We start from the raw sequence: 19,151 nt of genomic DNA, 5'->3' as shown, positions 1-19,151 counted from the left end.
TTTCTAATTCAGAAAGCAATAATAAACCAATACTATTTTCTCAAGATGCTCTAAATGACTTATGCAAAGATCTTTATTTAACCAAAGACAAAAGTGAACTTCTTGCATCAAGGCTTAAAAAACGAAATCTTCTTAGAAAAGGTGTGAAAATAACATTGTACAGAAAACGTGCACAAAACTTGCATGTTTTGTTCACTTTGACAGATGATTTATGCTTCTGCAATGACATTGTTGGACTTTTTGAACAGCTGGAAATACAATATGATAACACCAACTGGCGATTTTCTTAGATGCATCCAAGGAAAGCATAAAAGCTGTTTTGCTTCACAATGGGAACACCCTGCCATCTGTTCCTATAGCTTACAGCACAACCATGAAAGAATCATATGAAAATTTAAAAACAATTTTAGCAAGCATACATTATGAAGTCCATAAATGGCATGTTTGTGCAGATTTCAAGGTTATAGACATGCTCACTGGCCTTCAGCCAGGCTATACTAAATTTTGTTGCTTCTTGTCCTCATGGAACTCTAGAGCAAGAGCTGAACACTATGTACGCAAGCACTGGCCTGCTAGAGATGAAATTGAGCAAGGAAAACATAACATCAAACACAAACCACTTCTGCAAAGTGATAGAATCCATTTACCACCTTTGCATATTAAACTCGGTTTGTTCAAGCAGTTTGTGAAAGCACTAGACAAGGATTCCTTGGCATTTGCATATCTTGCAGAAAAGTTTCCTTCATTAAGTCGAGCTAAAATAAAAGAAGGTATCTTCATAGGTCCCCAAATTCGAAAAATTGTTCTTGATGAAACTTTTAACACACATCTCACGAGAAAAGAAAAATGTGCCTTTGAGTCATTCAAGAAAGTTTGTGATAACTTCCTGGGAAAACATCGTTCAGAAGACTATGTGCAAGTTGTGAATGATCTATTGCATCATTTTCATGATATGGGATGTAACATGTCTCTAAAAGTTCATGTGCTCCACTCTCATTTGGATTTTTTTGCTGAGAATCTTGGCCATGTGAGTGATGAACATGGCGAAAGGTTCCATCAAGATATTTCATAAATAGAAAAACGTTTTAAAGGAAAATGGAACACTGGTATGTTGGCAGACTACTGCTGGAATTTAAAAAAGGATGATGACACTCTACACAAGAGAGTTAAGAGGACAAATGTTGCTTAAACTGGTGAATACGGTGTTTTTTTTTTCAAAATAATTAATAATAAAGTACATGAAAATGGTACCTAATCCAGAGAAATAAATGTCAGATTTGGAATCAGCATACTTTTCTTACACCGAAACAGGTCTTATATGTCTTGTACTTTTTTTTCAATTCAAATTTGTTGCACAGTGTTATTTAACATAATTATTTCAGCGATTCCGATTGCCTTTTTAGCATTGGTATAATGGTGATAACATTTAGATTTTGTTTTAAAACAATTGTCTTTCCTGCTAGTTAAGCTGCGCACACATACACACAGAAATGCATGCATAAACACACACACACACACACACACACTGAAATACATACATATGTATGTACACATACACAGAAATACATACATACACACAAACAGAAATATATCCCCCACACTTGCCTACTAGGACTGCCAGGAGATATTAACTAGAAATCTATGAATGATAATGAGTTCATTGAACCTCACAGACCAGCGAGACTGTTACAACTAGATGTTAACTAGATTGTCTTTTTGACATTAGCATAATGGTGATAACATTTAGATTTTGTTTTTTAAAAATTGTTGCCTTTCCTGCTAGTTTAGCTGCATACATGATGATTGCAACGTCTTGTCAGACGAGTGCCACTCCCTCAGACACTTAGAGTCCATGAGCCCAAAAATGACGTTTTTTTTGTTTTTTTTTAGTCCTACCGGTGAATTCACACGCTCAAGCAGGCATGACACTGAAGACGGTCATTGAGATCAATTATTACTTGCTTCCAGCATTTCAAGCCTCCACAGTCACAACTTTTCCATCGCCACAGGACCATTTTTATAGACAAATGCCTGAGGGAGTATCTATATACACATGATGTTACAGAGTCTTAGCTTTGTACGACAGCTAAGTCTCTCTCTCGGTTCAAGATGTTGAGATCCAGCAACAAGCAAGAGCAAGACACCCAGCAACAAGTTAACTGCAGACCAGCTTAATGTGGGTACTGGTCTCCCGCTTTATGGCTTTTTAAATCAGAGATTTCCTTCTCCTTGAAAGGTTGCCTTCACCACAGCTTACGGGAGCCCTCTCCACCTGCATACATACACACGGAAATGAGCACACACACACACACACACACGGGAATACATAAACACACACACAAAAACACAAACAGAAATACATACATACACACGCGCGCACACACACGGAAATACATACATACACACACGTACACACAGATACACGGAAATGCACACACACACATACATACACACGCATGCATATACGCATATATACATGCATACATACATACATATATGCACATATGTTTTTTACATAGGCATCACCACTTATCAAGGCCCAGAGACCACTCGAGGATAAGGGTTAAGAGTGTACATTAGTCAGTTGAACAATATAGTAATTGTTAGTAATAGAAATTAGGTAAATTTGTTAACAAGTGGAACAGCTTATCAAGAACTTGTTTACCTTGGACTTGAAGACAACCATATTGTAGTCAGCTGGGAAGCAGGCAGACGGAACAGAGTTCCACAGGCGTGCATTCTAAGAAAGAAGCTTTTTTCATGGAATCTACGTTTAGGTTTCGGCACAGATAAAGTGTGGAAGGAATTATTGATAGTGGTTTCAGCTAGACAAGTGTTTCTTGTGAAAGTTTGGCGAGGGGGGACCATAGATTGAAGCTCAGTCGAGCACTTGCCATGAAAATATCGATAAAGTAGAGACAAACTCGCAACATCTCTTCTGTGAGATAGAGGTTGCAGAGAAGAGAAAAGAACATCTACATTGCCACAGAAAAACAATACGCACACACATACACGGAAATACATGCACGCACATGGAAATTTAATGTAAGTAAAATCATTTTTACTAATCTTAACTTTTAAACTAAATTTATTATTAATCTTCCTGATCTTCAAGCTAAACTTTGTTATTTTAATGCATAAAAACGCTTTATGAGTAGAAAAATGTTGATTTTTGTGTGTGTGTGTGTGTGTGTGTGTGTGTGTGTGTGTGTGTGTGTGTGTGTGTGTGTGTGTGTGTGTGTGTGTGTGTGTGTGTGTGTGTGTGTGTGCTGGGAAAATTATAAATAAAAAAAAAACTCAATAGTGTGACGTCATGTAAAAAAGTTTGAGAGCCACTGATTTAACTCATATTATGAAAAACAAGACAGGAAACAATTCTTTCATCATTTTTTAGAAGTTTATTTATTTTGTATTCTACAATACAACCACTGGAATTTTCCTCATTGTTTAAAACTGATTCGTCGTTCACAGACCAGCCAAGAATGGCACCATCTTCCAGGGATCGACAGGCAGGTTCTTGTCGTTGTTTCTCGTCTACAAAAGAGTTGGAATGAATTTTAAACAAATTATTTTCACGTCAAAAACGCGCCAAATATTTTGAAATAATGTATTTGTATGTTATTTTTTCAAATCAAACGTACTGAAAAGGTCTTGAAATAAAAACGAAATTAAGAATAATTTCGGTTTTTGTTTTTCATTTTATGTTTAATGTTTGTTTGTTTTTTTGTTTGTTTTTTTGTTTTTATTTGTGGCTAATAGGAGAACGACGCTGGTGTTGTTCGTCCAAGGCCTATCACAGTGGCAAAGCCTTTGTGAGATGGTAGTCGCTTTGGCACCTGTTGATGTCCAAATAGGGGATGATGATTGTCGTTGTTCTGCGTGTCACAATCTGCCTTTGCTATCGTCTCTCGACGGATCTGTGGTGGAGCGATTCCAGACATCCTATAGACACATGGCAGGTGGTCGATTGACGCTTACCGGTAATCGTCCTGCATACCTTCTTGAGCTCGACGTCGAGCTTTGCAGCATGAACAGAACGAGTCTCTGCTGGTGCACATTATTCTGCAGTCGTGTTGCACAGCACTAAAGCTCTGCTTCGGCTCCTCAACAGCTGTTAGCCAGAGTCGCAAGCAGACTGTTGCGCATCGATAGCATATTGCGGAGCTTCTCGATGTGGGTTCTGTATGACAATTTCCTGCTAAGTGTTACGTCGATATAATTTGGGTATCAATAATAATCCACTGAAAAAAAATTGCAAAAAAAAAAAAAAAAAAACGAACAGAAAAAAAAAAGAGAGGAGAATTGACGTTCGTTCAGGTCCACCAAAAAGAATAAACAAAATAGTGTCTGAAATGATACCTGCAAAAAGGATATGTAGGAAAGCAATAACTTACCGTGGAAAGGGTGGTTTTATCACAGATGGATGGCAAAGTGAAGACAGATGGATCATCGATGGAAAGTTTCAGGTTCACCAAGGTTGTCATCGTGGAGTCTTTCACTGGAAAACAAGAGAAAACAATGCATCAACAACCAAACATCACGAACACACATGCATATCTCCATAGTATCTATATACGACATGATCACGTGACACACATCATGTTACACAAAGGGAGGTAACTCTATGACGACATCAGGTCAAATTCTGTCGCCATCTTGTTTTTAATATGCTTATTCATATAATGTTGAGGTTATCCTGACGCTCCGCACTTCTTTGTTTACCTTGGAAGTGACGTCACACAAATCTTATAATACGGATGGCTACAATTGTAAAAATAATTTGTTTTATTTTTCTTTCATTTTGAGCTCCTTTTTTCTCCCGTTTAACTTCTTTTTTTTTTCTCTCATTTCTTATTTTGAGCAGAGAATTTATTTTATTTTCATTTTGAGCTCTTTTTCCGATCCGGCGTTACCTTTTATAGGTACTCCTGCAGTCCTGCACTTTACGACCCAAGCTATTTTTTAACGCTATTATTTAGAAACCTATTATTTAACATGGGGAAGGGAGGGTGTATTGTAACTATTCTGTACTTTCACCTAACAATTCAATTAAAAAAAAGGTAAATATGAAGAATTACTCCACCCTCGAAAATTCCTTTAAAATTACCACTCTGAAAGGTTTTCGGGGTCGCTAAAAACGAAAATAACGTTTAAAATTACGGCAAACGAGTAGTTTCCAAGATATGAAGAAATGTTAGTTTTAAAAAATGGGGGATCACTTTTCTATAATAATTTAACGTAAAATGATCACCCACTTTGGGGGCACGATTTTTTTGGAGGTGGGCTTCCTTTCTACCATCGAAAAATTCTTTAAAATTACCTGTTTACATTTGATGGGAAGCGGTGTAAAATAATAAACTGTTTTTCTGCTTGGTTAATGTCGTCACGTTACTTATATTAAAACGGTTAATTAAACTGCATAAGCACCTGTTAAAAAACTATACAAGTAAAACAAATTATTTTTTACTTGTAAACTGGTGTATTAATTGTAGAAAACAAAAACAAACGGGAGAAAAAAGGAGCTCAAAATGAAAGCAAAATAAAACAAATTATTTTTATAATTGTAGCCATCCGTATTATAAGATTTGTGCGGAGCGTCAGGATAACCAATGTTGACACATTTCGACCTGTTTTTCTCAAGTTTGCATGCGTAATACTAAACGTCTCGCAGTTTCAAATTTTGATGATATCTGATTGATATATATATATATATATATATATATATATATATATATATATATATATATATATATATATATATATATATATACGGTACAATCACGTTGACACACTGGTTCTCGTCAGATCACCAAAGTTAAGCAATGTTGAGCCTGGCTAGTACCAGATGGGTGATCATTTGGGAATTCTAGGCGCTATATGTACTCTGGCATTTAAAAACGCCGACTCAAGAAAGATGAGGATGGAGATTGCGCAACTCTTACCACAAAGATTTCACGTGCAGGCAACCTTACAGTGGGTATTCATAGTCTGTCAAGACGGAAGAAAGCTGCCATCTCTATCTCCACTATTATATAGAATAAACTTTGTCTGCGTGGGTGGTTAGGGTTAGGGTTTGTCTGTGTGGGTGGTTAGGGTTAGGGGTTGTCTGCGTGGGTGGTTAGGGTAAGGGTTTGTCTGTGTGGGTGGTTAGGGTTAGGGTTTGTCTGTGTGGGTGGTTAGGGTTAGGGTTTGTCTGTGTGGGTGGTACTTTATGTGACTGGCAGCGTTCTTAGAGAGGTTTTGCAGCCGGAATATCTTCGATAAGTATCGGTAATCGATTAAAAATATTTTTTATTAATATATCATTGTCGTTACTATTATGAGTATCATCATCAATAGTAGTAATATCAGTAGTATCATTATCAGTAGTAGTAGTAGTAGTAGTAGTAGTAGTAGTAGTAGTAGTAGTTTTATAATATTCTCACCGGTGTATCCTGTCTTGGATTTATCAGCAATGAAAAAGATCTCCTGGACGGGATAACAATGGTGATTGGTGACGATCATTTGTCTCTCGACGCTCCCAAAGTTTTGGATATAACGGCTCATTTCAACGTCTTCGTGATTTCCTCCAACGGTAAATGTCGAATCTAACTTGGCAGTGTCTGCAATGAAAAAAGATTGCGTTTTTGTTACATAACGAAATGCTTTCACAATTAGCGTGCAATATTAGATTTGAAACAGATGTTAAATATATATATATATATATATATATATATATTTATATATATATATATATACGTGTGTGTATGTATGTATGTGCATACGTATATATGTGTATCTGTGTGTATCTGTGTATATACGTGTGTGTATATATGTGTATATGTATATGTGCGCATGTGTGTAGATGTGTGTATGTATGTGTGTATGTGTATATACGTGTGTATGTATGTGTGTAATGAGAAAGAGAGATTAACAGAGTGTGATATATATATACATATATATATATCACTCTGTTAATCTCTCTTATATATATATATATATATATATATATATATATATATATATTATTATTATTATTATTATTATTATTATTATTATTATTATTATTTGGCTCCCGTTTTAAAGCTTTGGCAAGTAGAAAATCAAATATAACGCATATATAGAAATACGTTTTTAAGCCATCCAACGCAAAAAAAAAATTAAAAATTTTTAATTAATATTACATAACGAAATACATGTTCTGCTCTCTCTCTCTCTCTCTCTCTCTCTCTCTCTCTCTCTCTCTCTCTCTCTCTCTCTCTCTGTATATATATATATATATATATATTGCTCTGATGAACTGCAAGCACTTGTGCCCCCACGACGTAAACACCATCGACAGACCCGACAAGCTGCAAAATCCCACCCCACACTGTAGAGATCCCTAGATGTAAAAGATCTTTCTACTCCAGTAGTTTCTTCCCCAGAACTGCTAGACTTTGGAATTCCATTCCAGGTCACTGCTTCCCCAACTGTACTGACTTGCATAAGTTTAAGTGCAACGTGAACCAACATCTCGCTGCCCAAATCCCTACATAGTACCCCAGTAGATGTTTCCCCTGATAGTAGCCCCCTACACCAAAGTGGCAATGTGCCTTGTTTGGGGTGAAAATGTAATAAAAAAAAAATAAAAATAAAAAAAAATAATGTAATGCAATAAATCTACTAATATGCAAATCCAGTGATTAAAGACAATCCCAGCTAAATGAAAATTGCTCAATATACTAGATAGAGCAAATGAATCAAAATTTAGTAATTTAAATTTTATGATCTGAAATGGTTACATTTTCAATATAGAATTTTTATTATATGTAAAACAAAGAATCCATTCTAATAAATATATTTCGTTAAACCATGAGTTTTTAATGTTTTTTTCATCTTCTCAGAGGAAAGAATATTAGCAAATTATTGTTAGTTTTCATTCTGCGTCAACATCTAATTTCCCTTATTCTATTATTTAAAAACGTTAAAAACTTTTAGTTATAATGTTATATGTTTATTACATTTAGCAAATTAGGTGCAAACCATTTATAATATTTGCTAGTATTTTTTTCCTCTGAGGAGATGAATATACATCGAAAACTCATAGGTAAAGGAAATATACTTGTTAAATTATATTCTTTGTTTTTCATATGATAACAATTCTAGATTTGAAATTTTACCGTTTCAAATCATAAAATTCAAATTACTAAATTATACATATGTACATATATATATGCATATATATATACATACATACACACACACACACACACACACACACACACACACACACACATATATATATATATATATATATATATATATATATATATATATATATATATATATATATATAAAACGAACTAGGGTGTCAATGTGTAGCCAGAGCAGTATATAGGAAATTATATATATATATATATATATATATATATATATATATATATACATATATATATATATAAGCCTGAAGAGTCCTAGAGTGGAGGAAACGCGGAATATTCAGGGTAGCTTAATCGCCATATATATTTTATAACTTACTAACTAGCTCTACCTACGTATTGAGCACTTTTGAAGTAAATACTTAAAGTTTACGCATAAATTTATACTTTCATATATTAATTCTATGTGAGTAAACGAAGTAGTTATATATATATGTCCTTTTCTCTTCGCTGAAGAGATGTTGCGAGTTTGTCTCTGATGTATCGTTATTTTCATGGAAAGTGTTCGACTGAGCTTCAATCTATGGTCCCCCCTCGCCAAACTTTCACAAGAAACACTCGTCTAGCTGTAAACACTATCAATAATTCCCCGCACTCTTTATCTGTGCCTAAACCTAAACGTAGATTCCATGAACAAAGCTTCTTTCTTAGAACTGCACGCCTGTGGAATTGTCTTCCGTTTTCCTGCTTTCCGGCTGACTGCAATATGGTTGTCTTCAAGTCTAACGTAAATAAGTTCTTGATGGGCCGTTCCATATAAGTTATCAAATTTAGCAAATTTGCATTACTAATGATTACTATATTGTCCAATTTCTACTGTACACTCTTTAACCCTTATCCTTGAGTGGCCTCTTGGCCTTGATAATGTGGTGATTCCTATGTAAAAAAATATATATATATATATATATATATATATGTGTGTGTGTGTTATTACATTACATACATATATATATTTTTGCCACTTACCTGGAATGCAATGAGGTTGATCACTCTCTTTTAACCATGATTCCTGAATTGACTCTTTTGTGCAAACTCCGCCAGTCATAGTGTAAACAGTACCCTGATGGAATCGGCAATAAATATCGGAATTAATTACAATGCATATACAATGTATATATATATATATATATATATATATATATATATATATATATATATATATATATATATATATATTAAGTAATGTGATTTATAATTTAAAAGTTTTAAAATTTTTTAAATTTAAAAATCAAAATTTAATTAAATTAAAAATCAGTTTCATAAGAAGGAACAACAACAAAGTCAATTATCTGTACGATCGTTTCGGAAATCCGTGCTTTTTATTTGTGGTATACATGAAGTCACGTAGAATAATTATACATAGTTTTTTTGGTAAGCACGGTCTCCTCATCAGCAAATTTAGGAGGATTTCTATTGAATTAAAAAGACACCAAAAATAAACCTAGCATTAAAAGTAAGGCAGATGAATCTGAAAAATTGAAGTAAAAGGTTTGGATATAAAATTTATAAGAAAATTAATAAGAAAATTGGTATAGGTTAGAGATAGAAATGAGTAATTTCATTCAGAAAAGTATAATTTTTCAAAGAAAAATAAAAATTATTTGAACAAAGAATATAATTCAAAATAATTTGCTAAATACATGGATTTTCGATGTAGGCTCTACTCTTCAGAGGACAGTCATTAGCAATGTATTAAATCTGGTTTGATATCATTTTGCTATTCAGCAAATATATAAAAAATATATTAATAATTAAATCTTTTTAAGGGATATAGAGAAAAAATAAGAGTTGAAACAAAGAAAGTTATGAATATTAATCCTTGAATAGAATGGGATGATGTCATTAAATTCCACATTGGTTGAACAAATCCACATTCAAGATAAATGCTCATAAGATAAATAAATGCTGGAGTCCCTCAGGGGTCAATCCTGGGCCCAACTCTCTTCCTGGTCTACATCAATGACCTCCCTAAACACATACTTAAATCATTCGTTGACATCTATGCTGATAACACGACCATCTACGGCAACACATCAAAGGCTGTAAATGACAAAGTTCTCTCTGATTCTCTCTCCTCTGATCTCGAGCGCGTGGTTCAGTGGGGGAAGATCTGGCTGGTTACCTTTAATGCATCCAAAACCAAACTCCTATCCTTACATCATCAACGCTCTGATCCCCATCTGGCATAAATTGTGATGGATGGCTCTCGTCTGGGTGAGATCCCGTGTTTTGACAAGCTTCTGGATTTGACCTTTACTCCTGATCTGAAATGGAACACATACATCAAGTCTGTTGCCAAGGTCGCTGGAAATATGGTGGGATCCTTCTACCACTCCAGAAGATATCTCACTACTGATGCAATTCTCTATCTATATAAAAGCCAAGTACGTCCAAGGATGGAATACTGTTGCCATATCTGGGCAGGAACTGCTAAAAACAACCTATCCTGCCTTGACAAAGTACAAAATAGACTTTGTGGCTTAGTGGGGGAGGCCCTTTTCTCTACCCTGCAACCTCTCTCCCACAGAAGAGACGTTGCGAGCCTATCCTTGTTTTATCGTTATTTCCATGGCAGGTGCTCGTCTGAACTCCAATCTCTGGTCTTCCCTCGCCAATCTTTCACAAAAAACACCCGTCTAGCTGAAACCACTGTCAATAATTTCCCCACTCTTTATCTGTGCATAAATCAAAACGTAGATCCCATGAACAAAGCTTCTTTCTTAGAACTGCACGCCTGTTGAACTCTGTTCCGTCTGCCTGCTTCCCACCGGACTACAACCTGGATGTCTTCAAGTCCAACGTAAACAAATTTCTTATGAACCGCCACCTCAAGTAAACACTTCAATAAATCTCCACACTAACGTACTTTACTTGCAATAACCCTTATCCCTGATAAGTGGTGACCCACCGTGTAAAAAAAAAAAAGTAATAATGTCGATAGAAAAGGAGAAAGACGCAAGATCACTTACGGTATTGACATCAAGGTGGGTGCTGACGAGGGAGTAGACGCCTTTGTGTTCGTCGACGGTGATGTTGATGAAAGATGAGTGCATGCCGGCTGCGTAGTCATAGTAAACCTCACCTTTACCCTGCGATTAAAATGGGTGACAGAAAAAGGAAAGTAAGAAGAAGAAAAAAATAAATCATCCATAAAATAAATACAGGCTGGAACGATAAAAATGTCGCCCTAAAGAAAACAACACTACAGCTTTATTTTTAAAATTTTTATTGAAAAAGTTTATTTAGATAACTTGATTATGCAGAAGACATCTATCCAATGTAGCCGCCTTCAGCCTCAATCACCGCCTTGATACGAGTCGAAACTGGGAGCATGCCTTTTCAACAAGTGCTAGCAGGTGCTCATTAAATATTCGGTAGATTGCAGCGATTTGGCTGAGAACATCACCAACATGACCTCCCACAATACCATTGTGGGAGGTCATGTTGGTGATGTTCTCATGACCAACGGGTTCAGGTCGGGGAAGGAGGTGTAGCCAGTGAGAGAAGGATACAAAGTCGTAGAACTCTTTCTGAAGCCAAGCCTGGGTCACTCTGTACTTGTGGGCCGACACCGATTCCTGCTGCCACAACCAGGGTCTGCTAGCGGCTACCTGATTGCACCATTCTTCAGCAGCATATCCAGGTACATCTTGGTGTTGACTTTCAAGCAGACTTTCAAGACATGAGGTGGCATGATGTGGCCCTCACTTGAAACCACACCAAAGACCATAACTGTGGCCCGAAAGGATCGTCCGATGAGTTGAGTTGTGCCCTCAAGGGTTCAACCATCCAGATTTGCATTTTGGGGGTGCTGGCAATGGTCCTGCTGTCATATCTTGGATCGGTAGAGAGCATGAGTTATACAGGGGCGCATTTTTGATCATACTCGTTGAAACATTGCGTCACTTTCAGACATGATAGAAGGCTCCTATTGCTCTTGGGATTTGTACACAACTTGCCAACGAGTAGATGGTCTGCAACAAACAAAAGAAAGCCGGTTTTCATAAAACGGAAATGGAATCATATCGTCTTTTCTAGGCGACAATTTTACCATTCTACCCTGTAAAAGTGAATGTATGTATGTTCAGCTCACTTCACCGTATGAAGAAGAGTTGGAAGAAAAAGAATGAATACGAAGGCGCAAAGAAGTTGTACGCATAGAAGTGACTTGATATAGTCAACAATTCAGAATACAAGATACGAGGCGCGTGCAATAAGTAATGCCTCTGACCCACTTCCAGTTGTCTGATCTAGCTGAAATTTTGCATGTGCAATGATTTATATCTCTACGGGTTATGTGGCAAATTACAGCTCTGAACTAATTGTGGTTTCTGTTTTACAGGTGTTTGAACTGAGTCAGGTATGAAATGGAGCCTGTTGAATGTCGAGCAGTGATCCGGTTTTTTTATTTGAAAGGACGCACACCACAGGAGACTTTTGATGAAATGAAAGATACTTATGGTGATAATGCCCCATCATATGACCTTGTAAAACGCTGGCATCGTGAATTCAAACATGGCCAGAAGTCTGTGGAAACAGCTCCCAGACCTGGTCCCCCCACCCCGTTCTGCCATTGATGAGGCATCTGCCCGTCAAGTTGAGGCTGTCATTTTGGAAGATCGGCGCATTACTATTCGCCAAATAGCCCAAGATGTCAAGATTAGTATAGGGTCTGTGAAAACTATCATTCATGACCATTTGCATATGCATAAGGTGTCTGCCAGATGGATTCCCAGGTTGCTCACACCATTCCAGAAGCGAGAACACGTCGAGTGTTCAAGGATGAATTTGGAGATGCGCCAAGAAGATGAGTCAAAGTTTTTCAAAAGACTGATTACACAGGATCAAACCTGGGTGCATCACTATGATCCAGAGACCAAAGCCCAATCAATGCAGTGGAAGCACTTGGACTTACCACCTCCAAAGAAGGCAAGGGTGCATCCCTCCGCTGGCAAGATCATACTCACAGTCTTCTGGGACCAGGACGGAGTAGTGATGACAGATTTCCTGGCAAATGTACCACATTTACAGGAGCCTACTATGCTTCACTTTTGAGGAAATTAAAGGAAGCTATCAAAATCAAGAAGCGGGGCAAGGTCAGCAAAGGTACCCTCCTCCTGCAGGACAACACTCCAGTCCAGAACTCGCATGTCGCCAGATCAGAAGCACGGGTGTGTGGTTATGAAATTCTTCCCCATCCTCCCTACTCTCCTGACCTTTCACCCTCTGGCTTTCACCTCTTCCCACCCATGAAGTTGTTTTTGAAAGGAAAGCGTTTCCCAAATGATGCGGCCTTGATTTCTGAAGTCACGTCGTGGTTGGAGGACCAACCTGGTGTGTTCTACAAAGACGGTCTTCAGAGCTGCATCAAACGATGGGAGAAATGCATAACTCTGGGTGGTTCCTATGTAGAGAAAGACTGTGCCAAATTTCGTTGCTCTACTGCTATGGGAAGTGGGTCAGGGACATTACTTATTGCACACCCCTCATATATATATATATATATATGCTTTTAGGTTTTCTTATAAATATTCCCAAAATAATGTTTTCCTGTTATAGCAGGGTAGACACTAATACAATATAAATAGTACAATACCAAATATACTACATTTGTCTGGTGCTCAATGCTCAAAACAGAATAATTTAAATTGAAAATAATATATAATAATTAATAAATGAAGGAAATAAATTTAAGATGGTAAATTATACTAAATATAATGAATAACCGAAATAATTATAAATATGAAAGTAAGGTTGAAGTGGAAAAATAAATAAATAAAAAGATAGAGACCTGATCAACAACGTGAATTACACCCTCGACATCAGAGGTATAATTTTGACTGATTGTGACATAAAAGATTTTGTTTTCTCAAAGGTTTGCTACATTGAAAAGTACAACATATTTTTACTGTTTGTTAAAGCTTGCATAACATATACTTTTCTTAAAAAACAAAAGAACAAGTGTTTTCAAAGATTCTGAATTGAATTTTAATATTTTTAATATATATATATATATATATATATATATATATATATATATATATATATATATATATATGCATACATATGCATATATAAATAGAAATTCTGAATTAAATTACGTAGAATTACAACAAAGTTTATTCTTTGATAGAGGAGTATAAATAATTATTGAAAATTTTTTCCTTAATCCATGAATTTACAATGTATGACTCTTCTCATCGGAGGAAAAGTTTTTAGCTATATAAATGTGGGCAATTATAAATTTTGCTTATTAGCACATAAATTGAAAATTAAAATTTATATGATAGTGTAAAAAAAAGAATACTCCACGGTTGAATAAATAAAGAACAAATGTAAAATCCAAATACTTACAGGAGACACCCTGCTTTGCCCGGTCGTAAAATAGGCTTAAATATATTTAAGCGCTAATTCTCTATTGAATATTATCTATATATCTATAAAAGTGAACGTGTCTGTCTGTCTGTTTGTCTGTCTGTCTGTGTATCTGTGTGTCTGTCTATCTGTGTACATTTCCCTACGCAATAACTCTGTCAATTTTTAGTCTATAGACTCGAAATTTAAAATACCGGGTACTGAGATTATTACAGGATTATTTTGCTATCTACATTATTGATTTCGAGGTCCATTGCATATTTAACTCAATGCTCAATTTCTATTACTCACGGGGATAATTACAATGGAATGGTATATCCACCCAATTTTGGATACACTTTGTCAACACCAAGAAAGCATTTGGACTACAGCAACCAACACACACTCAACGCAACACGAATAAGGCTGCCCAGTATACTTTTCGAAATATCAATAAGGAGCAATACGCTTTCGCTATATAGGAATATCATTTTCTCCCATGGGCCTATTCTCTGCCCACCTGGATTTATAACCCCGAACGACATTTGACTCCTTCTGCTAATGGATTACCCAGGTTGTATCAACTTCTCTTTTCGTATAATTTTCTCCATATAATTATCCACACCCACTCAAAAAACTATTTTCAGTAATTGTGCTGAAAAGCAAAATAGCGTCCATTAACAGCTGAACATTTTGCTAACTGCATTTCATTTCCTCTGATGATATGATCCATTGTTGAAAATCCATGGATTAAGGAAATTAAAATAACCTCTCCTATATATTCCTTTTGTCAAGCAATAAATTCTTAAATCGAATATATGTCTCTATATGTTGTTTTTTCAGAATTTAAAATGTAACCACGAAACTTATATATATATATATATATATATATGGAGAGAGAGCGAGAGAGGGAGACAGAGAGAGAGAGAGAGAGAGAGAGAGAGAGAGAAGTCACAGATTAGAGATGAAGTTAATTTTCCTGTCAGATATTACATTGAGGTAATACTTTCAGAACGATCCTAACCAAAAAGGTAAAGCTCAATATATAAAAATAGAGCAATATATAAGTTTAATGATTAAAGTTAAATTCTGTAAATCAAAATATATACAAACATATTTAAGTTAAGAATTTATTGTTTGAAACAACGAATATATATAGAAAAATTATGTTAATTTCCTTAATCCATGGATTTTCAATAATGGCTCATATCATCAGAGGAAATAAAATGCAATTAGCAAAATGTTCAGTTATAGATTAAGGAAATAAACATAATTTTTCTCCATATATTCCTTGTTTCAAACAATAAATTCATAACTTAAATACATGTTTATGTATATTTGAATCTAAAGAATTTTCTGCAAATGCTGCACTTAAGATAATTTGTACCAGACAATGGAGGGGAAACCCTCTATACTGGGACAATTATTATTTTTGGTAACCAGAGTGCCCCCTTTTTGCCTATTTTTAGGGGAGCTGGTTTTTACCCCCACATTTAAAAACAACCTTGTGCCTAATTTGCTTTGGTGGGGAAGCAAATAAATACAATATGTAGTAGGTTCAATATAATTATCAATAGAAAATTGACTCTTTGATTATGAATCTGAAATTTTTATAACTTTAATTATTACATCTAAGCGAATTTTCCGACCAGACAAGACCTTGTTTACCTACCAATAGTTATATAAAACATCTTTTTTCTTGGCATAAAAACTTAATTGTAATACAATAAAAAATAACTAACACTTTCTGATGTTGTATCCTTCTATCTGTGCGTTTACCTTTCTTCATACTAAAAATTGAATAAACATATCCATATGACTTAAGTGCATCAGCTTAAATCGAAATCGAAACCAAAACTTATTAAGAATATATGTATATATATATATATATATATATATATATAGAGAGAGAGAGAGAGAGAGAGAGAGAGAGAGAGAGAGAGAGAAAGAAAGAGAGAGACGGACAGACAGATAGACAGACAGACAGACAGACAAACAGACAGACAGAGGGGGGGGAAGGGAGGGGGAAGAGAGAGATACACAGCCAGAGATGGTAGGGATGACATTAGTAATTCAAGTAAAAAAATTATGTTCACCTAAAAGGTCCGTCCGTCATTAAAAGTTGTCCTTACCTGGAAGAAATTTCCTTCTCTGTAGGTTTTCACCAAACTTTGGGCGCTGAATCGCTCGGGGGTGCAGCAGTATTTGTGGGCCGAAGCGGTGTACGCCACCATGGCGAGAGTTGCGAATAAAGCCAGAATAGACATGGTGACCGGATGCGTTGAGTGAAGACGACGAAGGAGCAATGATCCGAAATCGGTATAGCGGTCGTCCTTATGTAGTCGGATAACGTTGGGAAGAGAACAGTTGCTTATCGAGACGCGTGTAAAGAACGATCAGAGATAAGGGACAACAGAGATAGATAGACGTAAAGAGGGGGGGGAGAATAATATCTAAATATTGATGCACCTCAAAAGACAGGGATAGGTAGACATAAAGGGGGGGGCGGTAAGGGATTTTCTGGGTAAGAGGTGGGCGTAACATCGTCTTCGCATCCATGCCCGTTTTATCACGACCAAAGTTAACGATGCAAGCTTGACCCGTTTTTTTTTTGTTTGTTTGTTTGTTTGCTTGTTTGTTTTTTAGATTTAGACTAGCAGGGAGACCCGACGTTGCCCGGGATTGAATGAAGATCAACGAAGGTTCCACAGCATACTTTTATTGTCATCGTAATCAACGAAAACACCCAGTTTTTTTTTCTTTTCTTTTTCAATCAAATCGATTAATTACATACTCTAATCAGGTACCCATCATAGCGTACTGGGAGGAAGCTTCACATGCTTTCCCGCAATAACTTAGACTACAATATGTTGTAGTCGATATTGCACTGTAGAGAACCTACTGTTGATTTTATGATTTTTTTTTATGTATAATGGCTTCAATTAAAGATTTAAATGTGAAGTATTATGGTTCAGTTGTGCTCTAAACAGAAACATTCATTTCGAACGCGCCCCTGTCATATCAAAGAACCTACTGTTGATTTTATATGTCGGACCTTTCAGCATAAAACTTCGCAAATGCACTTGTGATGTTAGGCTGTGTAAGGTGTTAACTTTGTCAAAATCACCTGCTCTTGAATTTTTTTGGATTATCGATTATCTGTACTTATTGAAGAGGTTCCGGTATAAAATATATCTAAGAACACTACCACACACATAAAGTACTTTTGTGTGAAATTTCGCAAAAAATAGACCCAGCCATTTTTATATAACGACTTGAATTAAAGTTTAAAATGCAAAAGTCAAGTATCATGGTTCAGTTGTGTCCTAAACAGAAACACTCATGTTTTAGACTCGGCATTCTCTTGTAATTCTTGGTTACCTTATTTTATTCTTTAGTTCTCGCATTCAATGATCGACGTTTCTGATAAAGACAGAAAAATATCTGTTTTTGTTTTTGAGCTTGAAATGGTATTGTGGGGAGGTTTTACATTAATTGGCTTCGTGTCGTGTTTGTAGCGATTTCTATTTAAAAAAAAAAAATTACTAAGAAATACTGTATCCTTTTTTTACTGGAAAATCACCACTTGTTAAGATCGAAAGGCCACTCGAGGATAAGTGTCCGATGACACAACACTGTGATCATCGATAATGGTTGAAATTAGGCAGAATTTAATTATTAAAGACGACAGCTCAATAAGAATTTGTTTTCATTGGACTTGAAAACGACCATAACATAGTCAGCACCCCAGTGTTGAGTTCTAGGAAAAATAACTTTGCTGATGGAATTTTCATTTGATTTGATGGTTGAGAGCCATTTAAGGTGGTAGACTGTTTTGCAGAATTGCATTTCTACAAATATTTAACTTTATCATCATTTTTTTTCTCTCCTCTTTCTCTTCCCTGATCTTTCTTATTTATATTTATGTCTCGGAAGTAGAGTGAAAAGCATATCTTATTTTTCTTTTATTAATATTATTGGAATCTTTTCTTTTTTCCCCTTGTACACATTTTTGTGAATTATTCCATGGATTTCTGCCTTTGGATTATTATGGACCATCTTCTTCCAATTACAGGATTTCCTTGGATTTTACTTGTACAAATGGAAATTCTTTTAACTTTTTTGAAGTTTTACATTTGGATTTTACCGTCACTGGATTTTTTATCTTCCACCAGACTATCCATTCATGTGTAATCACCTTTTTCTTCACCATATTCCCTCTGCTTCACTTATTTTGTTTTCAAGTAAGATCTTTGACTTACTTGTTGTTTCATCAAATACTTCTGCATGCAAAATCTGATCCCGCATTTTGCTAATTCCTACCCTCTGATGAGAAGGAAAATATTTCTTTGAAACTCTGCGGATTAAGGACTATCCATTTATCTAGTGTTTCCTTTTCAGATTAAATATGTTTTTAACTCATTTCAAAGTGTTTTTTAACATATTTTATTAACTGTTTGCTCATATATATATATATTAGGAGGGCTCCCAACACTGCCCGGTCGTTAAACCTAATATAGTACTGATTTAAATGTTTTTTAAAAAATGACTTGTGCGCCACCACCGAGAATCGAAACCAAAATGCTTAGCTTACGATTTATTTTTGCCTCTACCGTT

At 35.6% G+C, this 19,151-nt stretch overlaps 1 protein-coding gene and 1 pseudogene across 1 annotated transcript; one reads left to right on the top strand and one right to left on the bottom strand.

Moving 5' to 3' along the window:
* Window positions 1-3,378: 3,378 nt before the first annotated feature.
* On the bottom strand, window positions 3,379-16,852 carry LOC145265770 (uncharacterized). Its single transcript, XM_080121816.1, has 6 exons — window positions 16,667-16,852; window positions 11,150-11,269; window positions 9,147-9,240; window positions 6,426-6,602; window positions 4,395-4,498; window positions 3,379-3,534 (listed from the first exon to the last, which is right to left on the bottom strand). The coding sequence occupies exons 1-6, from the start codon at window positions 16,799-16,801 to the stop codon at window positions 3,466-3,468; spliced, it is 699 nt and encodes a 232-aa protein (XP_079977942.1). The 5' UTR covers window positions 16,802-16,852; the 3' UTR covers window positions 3,379-3,465.
* Window positions 5,766-5,882, top strand: LOC145265925 (5S ribosomal RNA; annotated as a pseudogene).
* Window positions 16,853-19,151: the final 2,299 nt, after the last annotated feature.

This window comes from Euprymna scolopes, chromosome 40 (assembly GCF_053919585.1).
Source record: "Euprymna scolopes isolate OS-2025 chromosome 40, ASM5391958v1, whole genome shotgun sequence".
Classification (NCBI taxonomy): Eukaryota; Metazoa; Mollusca; class Cephalopoda; order Sepiida; family Sepiolidae; genus Euprymna; species Euprymna scolopes.
This window is presented reverse-complemented; position numbering and strand designations above follow the sequence as displayed.

What these genes read in the sequence shown, in the direction of transcription:
- LOC145265770 (XM_080121816.1), bottom strand. Translation starts at nt 16,801, where the DNA reads ATGTCTATTCTGGCTTTATTCGCAACTCTCGCCATGGTGGCGTACACC. An exon ending in TCAACCTCATTGCATTCCAG is followed by an intron (nt 6,603 to 9,146) that starts GTAAGTGGCAAA and finishes TTTTCATTGCAG; the next exon opens with ACACTGCCAAGTTAGATTCG. An exon ending in ATAAAACCACCCTTTCCACG is followed by an intron (nt 3,535 to 4,394) that starts GTAAGTTATTGC and finishes ACTCTTTTGTAG; the next exon opens with ACGAGAAACAACGACAAGAA.